Source organism: Saccostrea echinata, unplaced genomic scaffold (genome assembly GCF_033153115.1).
Source record: "Saccostrea echinata isolate AGI-Se365-2 ecotype Australia unplaced genomic scaffold, CSIRO_AGI_Sech_v1 ptg000015l, whole genome shotgun sequence".
In the NCBI taxonomy this organism is placed as follows: domain Eukaryota; kingdom Metazoa; phylum Mollusca; class Bivalvia; order Ostreida; family Ostreidae; genus Saccostrea; species Saccostrea echinata.
Window position 1 is genome coordinate 3,018,793 of NW_026889764.1, and position 15,800 is coordinate 3,034,592.

Below are 15,800 nucleotides of genomic sequence, written 5' to 3' on the forward strand. Positions count from 1 at the left end.
ACAGGTATTCGAATGACCATTTGACCACCTTTTATCCTTTCCAAAGAAATGGGTGTGTCATTATATGATAATCAATGTTCTAAAGAAAGCTCAAAACGTTCCATTCAAACGGAAAATTTTACCACTTCAATGCGCTTCATTGTAACTCTTTACTCCGCGACTCTAGAGCAAACGATCTAACCACTGGGCCACTCGGCGACTCCTATCTCGGAAGAAGAAATCAAACAAGTCCTAGGAAAAAGGTATACATATACATGGGGAAAGACTATCTGTTTAACCTCACGATAATCAGTAATTCTGATTTTAAAAAAAAGGAAGAGAAAGTGCATGTTACTGTTTATCGCATATAAATTTTATTTTAACTTTTACGGTTTTTTTTTTTCTTTCATTTACATTAAAATCTCAGTATTCACAAAAAATGATATTAACTCGTTTCGCACGTATGAAAAACATTAATTGATGACATCTTATCACGTGATTTGATGAGAAGTGTACTTGTAGATTTTAAACATAGAAAATCATCGCAAATCGAATAAAAAGCAAAGATAGTAACCATCACCAATACAACTTTATTGGTAAAACAACAATACCAACACGTCTTTATCAATCTGCCATTATAAAATCAATCATGGAATTTGTTTAAGTATCACATACAAAAATATATAATGTAAACGTTAAACAACCAGTTGAATAGCTACTTCGTTTTTATATAGAAAGAGAAGTTTTGTCGAGAAAAAGAAACACAGAAAATAGACAGTCAAACGGTTGTTAACAGGAGAACATAATCTAAGACTCATTTAACAGGTATTAAATATGTAACTACATGTATCATATATAACATAGAGTGGGTTGGATTTCTATTAAAAACATTACAGAGAATCAACGACTAGCAATATCACAGCTCCTAAGAGATACAATTAATTTTGACTCTTTACTGGAAAAATGTATTTTCTTCTAAATCGTATTCCCTGAGCCGTTCTGGAATTCTTCATACCGAAATTTTATTATAAAAAGCCACAGCGACTAATTAAATAATTAGCCACGTGACACGTGTTTGTTGATCCATTCCAGGTACGATGTAACGCGGGTAAAAACACTCGGATAACCCTTTTGTTTGCAGTCTTCTGATCCCCACGAGACTACTCCCGTAATGTAATACTTTCCGTCATAATTACAAGACATCGGGCTCCCGGAATCACCCTGAAAAAATATAAAGGAATAAATAACAACTATTAAGGTGAGTCATTCACGGCAATGAAACTTAGCTTTCAGTTGACACTTTGGATGTAAACCTTCTTTATTAAAAATGAAAAGAAAATGTTTTTCTACTGAAATAGGAGCATTGATTTTTGCCGTGGGTCACGTAGGGAAATATACAGGATAAATCCTCAGGGATTGCCATATAACCATAATAAAGACATTAAACAGATTCAGTGACAATTCCTCCCAGCCAAGTCAGCAAAATTAAGCCGATTTTGATGAAATGTAATCCGAGAAGAGTTGTTCATTAAATACAACTCAGTTTTTCCTTCAAATTGTGCGAAGAATATACTCCCCATGGATATTTTGACTAATTAGCAATTCCGCTGCATGTATAAAATCATATTTGTGAACGAGGAGTGTCGACGAAACCAATAAATATGATGTATACTTTGCCACCTTTTCTGTTCATTATTTACAGGTATTAATAAAAAGACTATAAACTACTGCATCCTGCTTTTATATTTTAAATTAATTCTAAGGATTAAAAGCATGTCTACAATATTTCGTATTTCATTTAATTTATTTTTATTAAATCAATCACTGTTCGTTTTTCTCACCGATTTTATTAAAACGATTTGTTTAATATTTACAGAAATTGTCATACAGCAAGGTGTCATTGGAGAAAGGGCTCATTATATACCCGGTAATAAGCAATATCTTTCTAAAACTTTTCACAAAGTCTATAGCTTGTAACAATAGTATTAAAAATTTGTGTCCAAATCACACGTGACAGGATGTTTTCTTTTTAATTGAAATACATGACTCTTTTTTTGTAGTAAATTTATACCTTGCATGGTCCATGTGTCCCGTCTCCAAAGCAGAGCGTATCGTCATCTAATTCAGTTTGCCAGAACTCCCTGCACTGAGTGCTACTGATGACGTTCCCATGAACTTGGCGCAAAAGTGTGCGATCAGTTTCCCCTGCAATAAAGATAGCAATTGTTATTGTTCAGATAAGGTGTTAAATTAAGCTCTATATCCCTGCTATTGCTTTCAGTTGGGGTAATTTTAATGTATAGACTGAACAGATGAGTGTTTATTATTAGATCTCATACTCTGCCTTATCATATTTTGAGGTTCTTGACACTATATGATAAGCAGCATGAGAATCATAGATATTAATATGTACATAAACATCCTGCCAAATTATTTTTGAACTGATAATTTTCATAATAATTTTTTTAAGGAGAGTGCAAATATTTTCAAGGTGAATGCTATGCATTTGATCTGATGAACTGGTAAACTTCTGAAATATTTTGAATTAATTGAATTCACCAATAACGAACGCAAGATTCGTGAATTACAAAGAGTTTTGTCATTTCACTCAAACTAAATTTCAAAAGATTTATATAAAAGCAATATATATGTAAATCGTTGCTTAAATTAGTGCACAGGTGGAAAATAATTACTTTTGTATGCATAAAGTTGTAAAATGCAATTGAATTTCAATGTAAGACTAACTCGTCTTTAAATTTTTTTCTTGGGGAGGGGGCAAAAACTTACTGTCTCTCCCAGTGTATCCCCATCCAGTCACCCAACACTGCCCCTTTCTCTCCACGTCAAAGAGATTTACTGTGTTGTCCTGCATCATTGGTTCTCTCTTGTCAACGTCGTTCCCAAAGAGAGGCTCGCCGACAGGGGGCAGACAGATCGGACGTGTATACGGTGACTGAACGTCAACGCTTGAATCTAACTCCACTAATGCAATGTCATGAGCATAACGTTTGTGAAGTGGTGTTGACTGGTTCTTTCTCATGTCTTCTTTTTCGTCGTACGCTATATACAGAGGATGCTGAAAAGTAGATCATGGCTCAGTTATTTAAGACACTATTTTGAATATTTTAATGCAATTTCACTTAATCATGCACTTGTGTTTTGATCACCTCAATCTTGGTATTTTTATCGTTTATTAAGAGATTTTTCTTAAATCAAAGTAGAATGTTACCTTTACTATAGATCTGATGGCAATGTCCATCCTCGATGCCTCGTTTCCAGTCATATCATGCATTCCAACTGTCACCCGCCATTTCTTTATGTTGTTATATGCTCTATAAAGTTGTAACATAATGAACTCCTTGTAAAAATTACTTCAATAATCATTTGTCATTTTCTTTCTTTACATAATTTTATTGCTCCAATAGTTCCATTCTTTAATTCGAGCTTTGAGTTCCTACTCACCCTTTGAAGCAGTGGGCAGCGGTTAGAACCCAGCGATCACTGATGAGAGATCCCCCACAGCCATAACCCCCACTCATGTACCGGAAGGACACCTGCCAGGGCCAGGCACCTCTGGGTGCCACAGTCCCTCCCACAATCCTCTTGGCGCGATGTGAAAAATAAGGCTTGCCACAATCTTGTCCTGTGAAGTTTGACATTAATTAATATTGCAGTTTATAATGAATGGTATAGTTATACCATCACCTGTTTTATTCTGAAACAATTATTTAATAATTTCAAGAACCAATGTGACAGTAAAACTTTTAATATTTATTAATATTAAGAAAAAGTTTTACATATATATTTGCTGAAGAAAGTAAAGACAATCTTGACTTTCTTAAGCAAATATAAATGTATGTTATACTGGTGTAAATATGACAGAACTTACTTCTAGGGACTTCGTTTGACATGAATTGGGGTTGGTCGAGTACGAGTAAGTCGATCAATGATTGTGTCGGGGCCGGGGTGGTTGTGGTTGTAGTGGTGGTCGTCGTCGTTGTAGATCTGCTTTTCATCATTTGTACTGAAAGTGAACATTTTATTGGTTTGTGTGCTGTCGTTTTCTTTCCTTTTTATCAGCCCAAAAGAACTTTTTATTTTTTATGTTCTCATGAGAAAAAAAATGTATCTAATGTAGTTTGTATTTGCATTTAGAAAAAATATACATAAATATTGCATTTGTTAGATATTCGGACGATGATATAGTGTGTCAGTATTAACTAAAATTTTATCCATTATGAGATATTTTTTTAATCTTCGGTTTATGTTTCTAGTCTTTCACTTACCAACATTATCTGGTGCACAGCACTTCATTCCTACGCCAGACTTTAACTTACCGACATTGTCTGGTGCACAGCACTACATTCCTACGCCAGACTCTCACTTACCAACACTGTCTGGTGCACATCACTTTATTACTACGCCAGACTCTCACTTACCAACATTGTCTGGTGCACAGCACTTCATTCCTACGCCGGAGCAGAGAGGTATTCCCCATTTGTGTACGTATTCAAACTCACAAGTCCTATCACAATATCCGCGTAAGTAGTTGCATATTTCTATTCCTCTCGTTACTGATAATGCTGTAAAAAAAAAAAAAGAAGATTTATTAGTGTTCACAGTACGTAGTATGCTTTGTTTATTAGTATCAGATTCCTAATAAAGCTATTTTAAAATAATATTTATAACAATAACTACATAAAATGTATAATAATGTTACATTTTTTCAGTTTTTGTTATTCGAGTTTTCCAGCAGCCTCTTCCATGAGTATTTAAGGTACTAGTATGAAAAATTTGGATGAGGAAAATTAGAATTCAGAATTTTTTTTTACTTTATATTTACATCAAATGAATATTTTCTCCTTTATTTCTTATGAACACCAATGCGGGAACCGGTTTTTAAAGCTGTCGTTTGGCAGTGGACTCTTCCTTTCATGAAACGTACCACGGCATATACACATCAATAATACAATATTTTACGTACTTAAACCTAAAAATACTAATATTCATACAGGCATTGATTTATACAATAAAATGTTTTTCTTTTTTTCTTTCTTTTTTGTTAATAAGGGAATAAAGGTTGCAACTATTGTATTTTTTTCTACAACGTTTGCATTCATTAACCCTGCATTAACAAAGAAAGAAAGACATTTTATTGTTTGAATTTTTTCAGATGTAGTTGGATCATATTCAACAGAGATTTGTTGAATGTTGTTTGTGTGTAGGCAAAACGTGGTTAATTGTGTGGGAATGGTATTAAAGATGTGTGTAGGCAAAACGCATGGTTAATTGTGTGGGAATGGTATTAAAGATGTGTGTAGGCAAAACGTGGTTAATTGTGTGGGAATGGTATTAAAGAATTTTATAAAGATAAATGTGAAATAAATTGCAGTTGATAAAAGTGGTGGAAATTTGTCTAGTATGGTGGAATTTTGTGTAGGAAGGTGTGATGAGAAGGGTTTGATAGCTGTCACCTACGCCTGACAAAGTAAGGGTTTTATAAAATTGTCTAAGCGGATCTATTACTGAAAATCACTTATTTAAGAGACCTTGAAATAAATTTACAAAGTGATCTTTTATTGTATAAAAGATTAATTGAACAATTGAAAAAAACTGGACTTTAAAAAAAATGAAATGCAGAGAATTAAAATTTTTATTATATGTATATATGCAGAATGCACTGGAATATGTCATTCGTTCCCATGACACAGGTTTCTCGGATCTGAAATCTACAAGTCTGAATAATTATTCCATTTTAAATAATCTTATTTAAATCACTTTTTTGTAAAGAGAATAATTTTGCATGTTTCTCCTTTTTTCATTGTTCTATTCCTTTATTAGTTTTTATATATAAAAACGGACTTGATTCTTAACGTATATTGTAATAAGACTATTGAGTGAATTTTAAGCAATTCCACGATATACTTCAAATACCATTGATCTAATATACATCGTTCCTCATTTAATAAACACTGACATTTTGAAAACCAAAGATATATCTTGTAATCTTATCATCATTATCAGTGCCACAATGTTGTGTTTTACGAGAAAAACAATTTGCTCCTAATTTGCTCCTTTATTCCTATCAACAAACCACCTACAACGAAGGCTATCTCAGGGATCAATCTTCTCTGGAATTTCATTCAGAAAATGCTTCAGTAGCTAGAGCAATGCCTGAAATAACTCGCAGTGAAAGGGCTAATTGACAAGGAGATTCCTATAGTTTGATACAGAATTCAGATGTGTTTCCTAGGAATTCTATTAGAAGACAACGCTGGGTGATAAAGGTTTACATCTGTGGACCCTCATTCACAACTGAAAATTGAATGAGAGAACTCCAATGTTACATCTTGTCTTTCTATTGAATTTCTCTCTTTTCGGCTTAAAGAGAATAAGAATTTAAGTAAATCTAAAGAGAACCACTATGTTTATTAGCATCTTAATTGTAGTTGACTAATGTAAGGCGCCAACTAATATCACATAGCATCCTTTCTTTTGCTATGCCTTTCTTATTCTGATCCTATTATAGAACTTTAAGTCATTATCGTCCAACAATTTGCCAAAGAATCCTAGTAATTTCTTACATGCACATCTATACTTAGGAATGCCACCAAAATAACCTTCCTATCATCCTTAATCAGATTGGTCGATAAGGATTCCAAATTTTCCCCCAGAGGAAACTTACAGATGTTAAATGACCTTGGATTTTACAGATATATCGGAATAGATATCAGGAAGCGAGTTTTTTGACATGTATATTACCAGATTCACGTCACCTTTGCAATTATTACATCGAAAGAATTTACTGTATGTTCATTCCATAACTTTAAAGTACTCTGATAATATTTTTGCAGTAAAATTATTAGTTTTGTCATATGAATTGCACTTTTATGCGATGAATTTACAAATATGAAAAATACGCATAAGACACGACACATAGGTATTCTTTTCAATTAACATTCAATTAATATCTTTAATTATTGCTTTTGGTTAAAAAATAGAAATTATGTCGCATGCATTGCTATTAGTTTGCATTCTTTTGACAAGTGTAATTTTGGCTCCATTAATTATTGATAAAAAATATCATATGGTTACCGTAGAAAATATAATTATTGTAATAAAACTTACGGATGTATATAATTATTAAAATTAGTGGTTTTCGGAAATGGATTGTACGCATACAATTGAAATTAATCAAACCATGTTTTTAAAAATATATATAACGTTTTTTTACTGACAAATAAACCAATTTTAATATCTAATAATTCTGTCTGTTTTGTATGCCTTAAAATCACGCGCTATTTTCTAAATTTATCTTGCTTGTAATTTCCTTCCATAAATATGGAATGTATAATTTGCCATGTGGCTTGTTTTAAAGGTCTTATGAATTAATAATAATTGATATTTATATTTATAGAGAGGCACTTAAAAAAGTAAAAATACTGTCCAGATTTATCAAGAAATTATAGAAAGTAGCCCAAGAATTGTAATTAATGGTTGCTAATCCCAAGAGCAAAAACAAAAAGAATTTTCTTTGTTATTGAAAAAAAAAATGTAGACCTAAATGCTGATATCTGAGTTCAATATACCTATGTGATATAGTCGAAAATGCTTATTCCAACTGTTTAATTGTACATATACATTGGTTATTTCAACATCATCTTAACCATTTTCTCAGAGTAAATGAAGAGTTTTTTTAATGTACGTATTTCAGAGTTCGAGGCTAGAAAAAAATATAGAAATGATCAACACTTATGATAACAAAACATTTTGATTTATCCTTTTTTTTAATTTAAAGATATGAATTTCATATACCAGTGATCGATTTAAAGCTTTGATATATTTCTCTCACATAAGCTTACAATAAGATTTATGAGGACTAAAATATGGAGATAACGAGCAGTAATCAAGTTAAAGTCCACAGAAACAATACAAATCGGGAGCAGGGGAAACACGGACCTCTAAATATTTCAGAGAACTATCTGCTTAATTTTAATAAATGACAATATTTTCAACTTGTCCCGCTATAATTTGTTAGGTTGTCCTTTCCAATGTTTTAATTATAAATTGAGTATGAAAATAAGCAGATTTCATAATATAAATGAGCATCTTGCATTAATGATCTTGGGATTATTTAATCCTTTTACCTGGATATTGCTGATAGTCACCGTGTTGATTCCAGATAGTCAAACCTGTATGTATTTTTAGGATTAAACCAAATGTAAATATCAACTCAGTATCTCTCATTTTATAGTTGACATGTCGATTCTTCCTTTGAAGATATATATATATAAAGTACATGTAAGTAATTTATTTATTTATAGTGACATATGTACATAGATATTTCTTTATATAATTCAAGTCAATTCTATATTTTCTGTTTATTACTATTAACTTAGAGGTTGCTTATGGAGAAAAAGAAAATTAACTACTTTGGTCTAATGGATCGCCAATAATTAATGTCTCTCTGCTAGGATTTCCTCTAGTTTCAGCGTTTAGAAAGTCGTTTGAAAAGGAGGACCAGATTTGTTTAAATCGTCGGTGTACAATTTCAATGTGATAAAAAAATAATAATTAACAACATAACGTATATTTCCTTAAATACTATTATACGCCTTATGTATAAAATCGTGATATTAAGTGCTTTCTCATAATTGAATAGATAAACCCACATATATCTGTAATAAGTGTGTTATTTTGACAATTCATACCTCATCTGTACAACTACACGTATATTTTTGGGTCAATGATGATAGTACTGGTCATGCGTTTTTACAACAGAGTAACCTTCTAAAGAATAAAATAGAAAACAAAGATGTTTTACATAAAGTTTGAACAGAATGTTTTGTTGCATTATCACTAATTTAAATGCCAAATATTCCTTAAGAACGAATTAATGTTGCCTTTCTTCTAAACGGGGCCACATGATTAATTTATTTCATTAGTAATGTCGGCAGTGCGTTTTATAACAGGATTCTTATAAATTTTCAAAGTAGGTCACATCATGATGCTTTTATGTGAAATTTTCTATTAAAAATGTAATCTAATTAAATAATGTTAGTGGAAGCAGCTATGGGAATCCTATAAGAATATGAATTGGACATTTTTTTTGTAACTAAACTCATTAGAATGAATTTAGTTATTGTAAATAGATACTAACAATGTTATATCTTAAATTTTCTTGACATATGCCTAGTTAAATAATTGCAGTAGTTAAAATTCAAGATACTGAAATTTACTCACCAGATGAAATAACTGCAAAGGAAAGGATAAATTCTGCTTTAGTCATGCTGAGAAAATCAGTGCAATTTTTCTTCTCTTCTGTCTTCTTAATGCAAATAAACAGACTTAATTACAATTATAATCCAATTTTTATACACGATTGAAGAATTTCGGCGATGCTAAAAACTGTTCGACACTCCTCTACATCAATGGAGTAGCGAAGCCACACCTCTTTTTCCAAATACGGTTATTGAAATTATGAAGCACACAGCAGGATTAATTTACATATCAATTTACATATCCATTGGTTAATTTAAAGGAAAAAAATGCAATCACCGTAAATTCGAAACACTATTTAAGTGTGGCGATTTCTCTGAGTACCGCACTCGGCCACTGGTGAAATATATTAGTTTTCCTGTATATCACTGTGAACAGCAAGATATTGATGAAAATCAGCAGTATTTACTCGAGGCCAATCAAATACCTTATTGAATAAATCCCAATTAATTTTACATCAATTTATTGATACTATTGTTATATATATCACATCACTGTCTCACTTTCACAATAGTAATATATATATTTATATATATATATATATATTTATATATATATATATATATATATATATATATATATATATATATATATATATATATATATATATATATATATATATATATATATATATATATATATATATATATAGCGACATGTTGAAGATATAAATGAAAAGCATTACTATAAAACAAAAATTAATGAAAGTGAAAAGTTGGTCTATCAGTAATTAGTAATTATAAGTAGTTATCAATTAGAAGTAATTAAGTAGCGCAGGTGATGCCAAACCATTTGTCAACATCAAATTTTTAAATATTGTGGGTTTTTTTTAAATCACACTCTTGTCACTTCCAAAGAGTTAACTTTTGTCCTGTAATTTTCATCGTTTAAGGTTTTTGACGTTATAATTTAACTGCGCCTTAGACTTTTACATTAAACAGTGTTATTTGAATCAGCGTAAGTGAAAAAGGACATCCGATTTAGAATGTCAAGAAAATGATAAATGGCTCTTTTTAAAAATAACCACCATTTCTTCTCTTACTTGTTAAACAATACAAATTGGCTAGAGTGTGTGTACATTTTGTTTTACTAATAAAAAGAATTATGTAGGCAAATGACCTAAAAATCAGATTTTGTCAACGTCAAAATAATCACAAAGATACGGTCAGAGACTGTGACATATTCAATGCAGAGAACATAAATGAGAACAAAGCTTTACTGTTTAAAACTCTGACAAATTTAATTTCTTTGGTTTAAATTGATTTATTTGTTTTATAACAATAAAACATTTATTACATAAAACATTCAATTTACATACCACAAATTATGATGATCTGACGGATGATATCTTTGAAGATAGGAACAGAATTTATTGCTTGCGTTTTTAAAATTTGTTGCATATATTTACAATATAAAATATTTTCAAAAATTGATATCTTTAAGATATTTACAGTTTAATTATCTAAAGTATTTGGTAATCATGATTAAGATCTTTTACTGGTTAACCAAACTATTCAAATGTTATCTTCCTCTTTTTTAACCAACTTCCGATTCTTCCTTACTTTCTTTCTCCGTTTCGTTGCATTTACTAATACCATACGGCGTTCCCCCGTGACTTCATGAAAAACAAGAGTATCAGATGAACGCAGGAATCTGTTAGGTTCCCAATCATAAATATAGCTTTTCAATAGATACGAAAATTAAGTAGCAAAGAAGAAACTAGGAGTGATTTTTGCACTTTACTCCTCCTACTAAAAAAATGCGGAGTCTCTTTTTAAATTTTCAATTTTTTCTAGAAGATCGAGACATTCTTTCTGGAAACATCGACATTTCTTTTAGTCGTCAAATCAGAATGAAAGAAAAAAATGACAAGAAATAAAATGAAGCTCTTATATTGTTGATTTAGAAAGATTTACTTTTTTATTTTTTGAAAATAAAGGTTACTTTTGAATTATCTTTATGCATCGGCCAGATTTCGTAAATTGCTAAAACTTTAACATTATTATGGAATATAGCCAGACTTATTGGAGTACTCTAATGCTTCTCGAAGAGCTTTAATTGTGAAAATAGGCATGTCGGAATAGACAACAAAAATGACAACGACACAGAAACTGTACATGTAGTCATCGACAGTTGTACATGTACCACTGCGTCGTTCATCCTGGGATAATATAAAAATAATCGTTAATAATATGAGTGTTTTTGTACCCAGAAGAGATCCAAGCGTTGGCATTATATCTTTTGGGATCTCCATTACTTCTATTAAACGAAGCATTGACTCTAACTTTTGATGAACTCCAGTATTGATGATTTTTGATGAAGCTTCCTTTGTGAGAATAAGACTAATATCTGTTTGAAAATTGGCACATGTAATAATCCCATCTCTGAATAAAGACGAAGTAGACGTTTGATTGCTTCCCACATCAATGCTTAAATGTGAACTGAACATAGATTTAATACTGGTTCATTAAAAATGGTAGTTTAATGATGGGCAAACATTTACAGGGTAAATGAAATAAACCCTGTCCACAAGTAAGACGTGTACAGATATGTACAGGAAAATTTTACAAATGAAAAAGGCGAAGACAGCGAATCATGAGCGATGTAAAAAAAATTACAAACAATATAAATCTGTAAACAGGGCATAAAGCACGATCCCCGGAAATTCTAGAGGTGGGATCAGGTGCCTGGAAGGAGTAAGAATCCCCTAGTCGACCAGTCAAACCGTGAGTCCTATGCATTGATTAGGTAGACAGAATATTCCGTAGTCAAAGTTAGTAAAAAAAAACCCCAAAGGTCTAACAACTGGTATGAAACACGCCAGCCAAAATACTTCCCAATGATAGGTTGTATTTTGTTAACAAGGTCATTCTAACGAACATATAACTTACTAAATGCTGACTTTAAACGAGGTCGTTGAAATCTCATCATCATCAATTTATCTGTTAGATTCATGCCTCGGTTTAAAAATGGATCGTACTCGGAGCATGCCCTTGAGTATCGCTGGGAGTCGTAAACTCCATATGCAGATAATAGCGGAATATTACTACATAAATAAGGAAAGTTTGTGATGGAAATGCTTAAGTCATCTGGTTTGTCATATACTTTAGTTGTTGTTAGATAGCCCTTATCGTCTATGATCAGTTAAACATCCAAATATGAAACAGATGTGGCAGACTCTGTGGTATCTTTTATTTCGAGTTCACTGGGATATATCGCGTCGACATATATTGTTAATTGATAAAATGCCGTCAGTATATCTGAATCTGGAGTTGAAAGCCACAGCAAATGTTTTCATCTTCCAGATTATAAGTTTTTGAATAAATTCTGCTTCAAAGGAATAAAAACATGTTGGCTAAAAAAGAAGCACAATTAGTGCCCATCGAAATTCTAACAGTTTGTGGGAAGATCTGGTCTCTGAAGATTGACTACATAGATGTTGTCACTGAGGAACCCCAGCATCCTTTAATATCAACTTCAGAATACTGTGTGTAGAATCAGTGATTTTCAACGAAGTAATTTTGTTTATGAACAATCACAATACATGAAAATTTCAGAGAATCATTTTGTATTGAAGAAGCAGTTGTCCATGATATTAAAAGCCTAAGTTTTGATTTATTGTGTAATGTATTTATAAATGTAGAAAAGTTTTGATGTTAATGACGTTTAAAAATTTTGTGATTTTTAAGTTTCTAAAAGTTCCTTGGAGTTTTTGAGAATCCATATTTGATTTACACCACTTGTAGAATATGCAGTAGCACAGTACGTCTGAAGTTTCTCCTTTACAGCAGTAAATATTTTTATGAGGAGTAAAGATAGGGGCTTGGTAGAGCATTAATTCTTTTCCAATTTTTTTTTTTTTTTTTTTTTTTTTTTTTTTTTTTTGATAATAAGGAAACTTATTTTTATGACCAAGTAAACACCAATAGATATTCAGGGCATAAATAAATTATCTTATGTGGTTTTTAATCTAAGCAAATTTTAATTTTATGACATTTCTTATGGATCTCCAGCTTTTTACTGAACCATAATCATAATTTTTATTGTAACAGCATATTTGAAAGCAAAGGAATAACTAACTTGGATGAGACTTCAACAGAGAAACTCAAGGTTTATTGAATTGAGTAAATATGAAACATTACGTTTATATTTATGCTTACATTGATTGTTAATATTTAACTCTTAATGAGGATCGTAAAATATCGGAAATATGGAAACCTTACGGGATTTCTTTACTAAATTATAGTGGTAAATCAATTTTATTTCCCCTCCAAATTTTATACCCGCATTTGTAGTCATTTTATTAATGATGGGGTGACGTAACAATGCCAGAAGTTGAACGACTTCTCATTAAGTCATAAATAAGTCGTTAGCACGTGTGTATGTACAAACAATCAATTCAAAGCTTGCGTCGATTGTGTATCATGGCGTTATAAACAATAACGAATATTGGATTCTGATTGTACTAGGACAAAGCGCTGTATAATCAATTTTATAGAATTAGCTAACACTACCAACCTTCTCTGACATTCGTGTTGATCAATGGCAGCAGAAATATTCTTGATACTATTACACTTTACGTGTCAGCTTATATAAAATGGCCTCGTTAGTTTTCATGAGATATATCATGAGATTTATCTTCGGGATTCCCTCTGTCTGTGGTGTCAGGGCATATATCGGTGAAATTAAAATTTGTCTTGTGTGAATTTGTAAGCAACTTGAAGAAAAAAAGGAAAAGCTTATGATAAATATACTAGTAAGAAGAGAAGGATGCCCAACACATCAAAAAGTAAAAAGTATTTGTGACACTTCGATACCAATACCAGGAAGCAATTTCAGTTTGGGCGGGGGGAGGGGGGCGCATCCATACATTTTCAGTTGAGGGGGCACTATCAACCAAAAATTCCTAGACAAGCAAAAAAAAAAAAAAAGGGGGTCATAAGACGTTTTTTATTGAGGGGGCACAAGCATATAGTAGCTCTATTTTCTATAGTAATCTATATATCAGCAAAATTATTGGGGGGGGGGAGGTGGGGCACGGCCCCCCGTGCCCCCCGTTCTAACGGCCATGAATACAATCACACAATTAAAACGAGTTAATTGATTATGTACTTCAAAGTACTTCCTACATGGAGTTATTGTCAGTACAGAAAGAGAGTGACAAAAGAAACACCTAGCAAAAATAAATGTCAAAAAACATTTTTAAATAATCAACATCCTGGTAAGAATTTCAGTCGCTTAAAGATGAAACATTAAGTAAATTATCTGGAATATACGACTATACTTGAAGTTATATATATATATATATATATATATATATATATATATATATATATATATATATATATATATATATATATATATATATTATATATATATATATATTTATATATATATATTACTTAAAATATCGTTTTGAAACTAGGTCTTAATGCAAGAACATCCATAATAAATATTAAGTGATTCTTTTTTCCCCTTTTGAGTTAGGGACCGGAAAATCTCTTCTTAGATAGGGACCGGTCAAAATCAATTATTCAAGAGGAAAATTGAACTTGTACTTTTAGATATGGCCGTGACGTTGAATAAATCTTGTATGAATTGAGAAGTGAAGTAAAGGTCTTGTCATGTAATGCTAAGCAATGCATATCAGTCATTTATCGACTTCTGTAACATCGATGCCTCTTTTACCACAAAAAAATAATATTCACCAACTTCAATGTGCAAGATGGATACTGTTTTCCAGTGTTATAAACGTATGCATGACTGATCGAATCCTATAAATTTGAATTCTACAAATACAAATGAAATATTAAAAGTTTGAAGTCAATGACTTTTCTTTCATTAAACCAAACGTCGCATTTGTTCTACTTTTCGGGACTAGGTGAATATTAATTTTTTTCAGGTGACAAAATAATAGCAATAACCTTAAGAAAACAATATATCATATGAAAAATTTAATGATGTGTTGTAGTTTTCAATTACTTAAAGTTCGAGGCGATGAGTAGTTATATAGGACTAGGTTCAATGATATTTAATGTTTTGTTGTATCCAGTTAAGAAGAGATTTTGTACTAACAGTATGAACATTTCTGTACAGCACTTAAACCATCAGGTCAAATGAAGACAGTTTTTGTGTGTGGTTTTTTTTGGGGGGGGGGGGGATTAGGGCGTGTTTGAGAAAGTCCAAGAAAGAGAGCTTTGGGTCTTAGATAAGAAGGGCTGGAAGACAAGCCAGTAAACAGTCAGTATTGATAGCAGCATACTAAGCAGAACAAGCATACATTCAGCATTCCCAGCAATATAATCAACATACTCCAGTTTCTATCAATGCTGTTTTTGAGATAAAAGTATTTTCAACACAAAATTGAAGTTTTTTTGTTTGATTTGATTTGAACAGATTTTATTGTTGTCTATAAACTTTACAACTGGGATTGGGCAAAAGTTCTTAAAACTTAATACGTCCTTTCCCTACATATGAATTATACAAAAATATTTATATATATGGATTTCAGCTCAAAATGAATAAAACACAGAAAAGCTTAA

General features: G+C 31.5%; 1 protein-coding gene across 1 annotated transcript; it reads right to left on the reverse strand.

The window, feature by feature from the left end:
- Positions 1-912: 912 nt before the first annotated feature.
- On the reverse strand, positions 913-9,476 carry LOC133187408 (transmembrane protease serine 9-like). Its single transcript, XM_061322767.1, has 8 exons — positions 9,223-9,476; positions 4,419-4,562; positions 3,869-4,003; positions 3,442-3,622; positions 3,209-3,311; positions 2,767-3,055; positions 2,051-2,184; positions 913-1,200 (listed from the first exon to the last, which is right to left on the reverse strand). The coding sequence occupies exons 1-8, from the start codon at positions 9,266-9,268 to the stop codon at positions 1,036-1,038; spliced, it is 1,197 nt and encodes a 398-aa protein (XP_061178751.1). The 5' UTR covers positions 9,269-9,476; the 3' UTR covers positions 913-1,035.
- Between the last annotated feature and the right edge of the window lie 6,324 nt (positions 9,477-15,800).

Bases quoted from the DNA above. Each gene is read 5' to 3' on its own strand.
- LOC133187408 (XM_061322767.1), bottom strand. From the start codon at position 9,268: ATGACTAAAGCAGAATTTATCCTTTCCTTTGCAGTTATTTCATCTG. The intron at 4,004-4,418 runs GTAAGTGAGAGT...GTTCACTTTCAG, and splicing joins CTGTGCACCAGACAATGTTG to TACAAATGATGAAAAGCAGA. The intron at 3,312-3,441 runs GTGAGTAGGAAC...ACAACTTTATAG, and splicing joins GCTGCCCACTGCTTCAAAGG to AGCATATAACAACATAAAGA.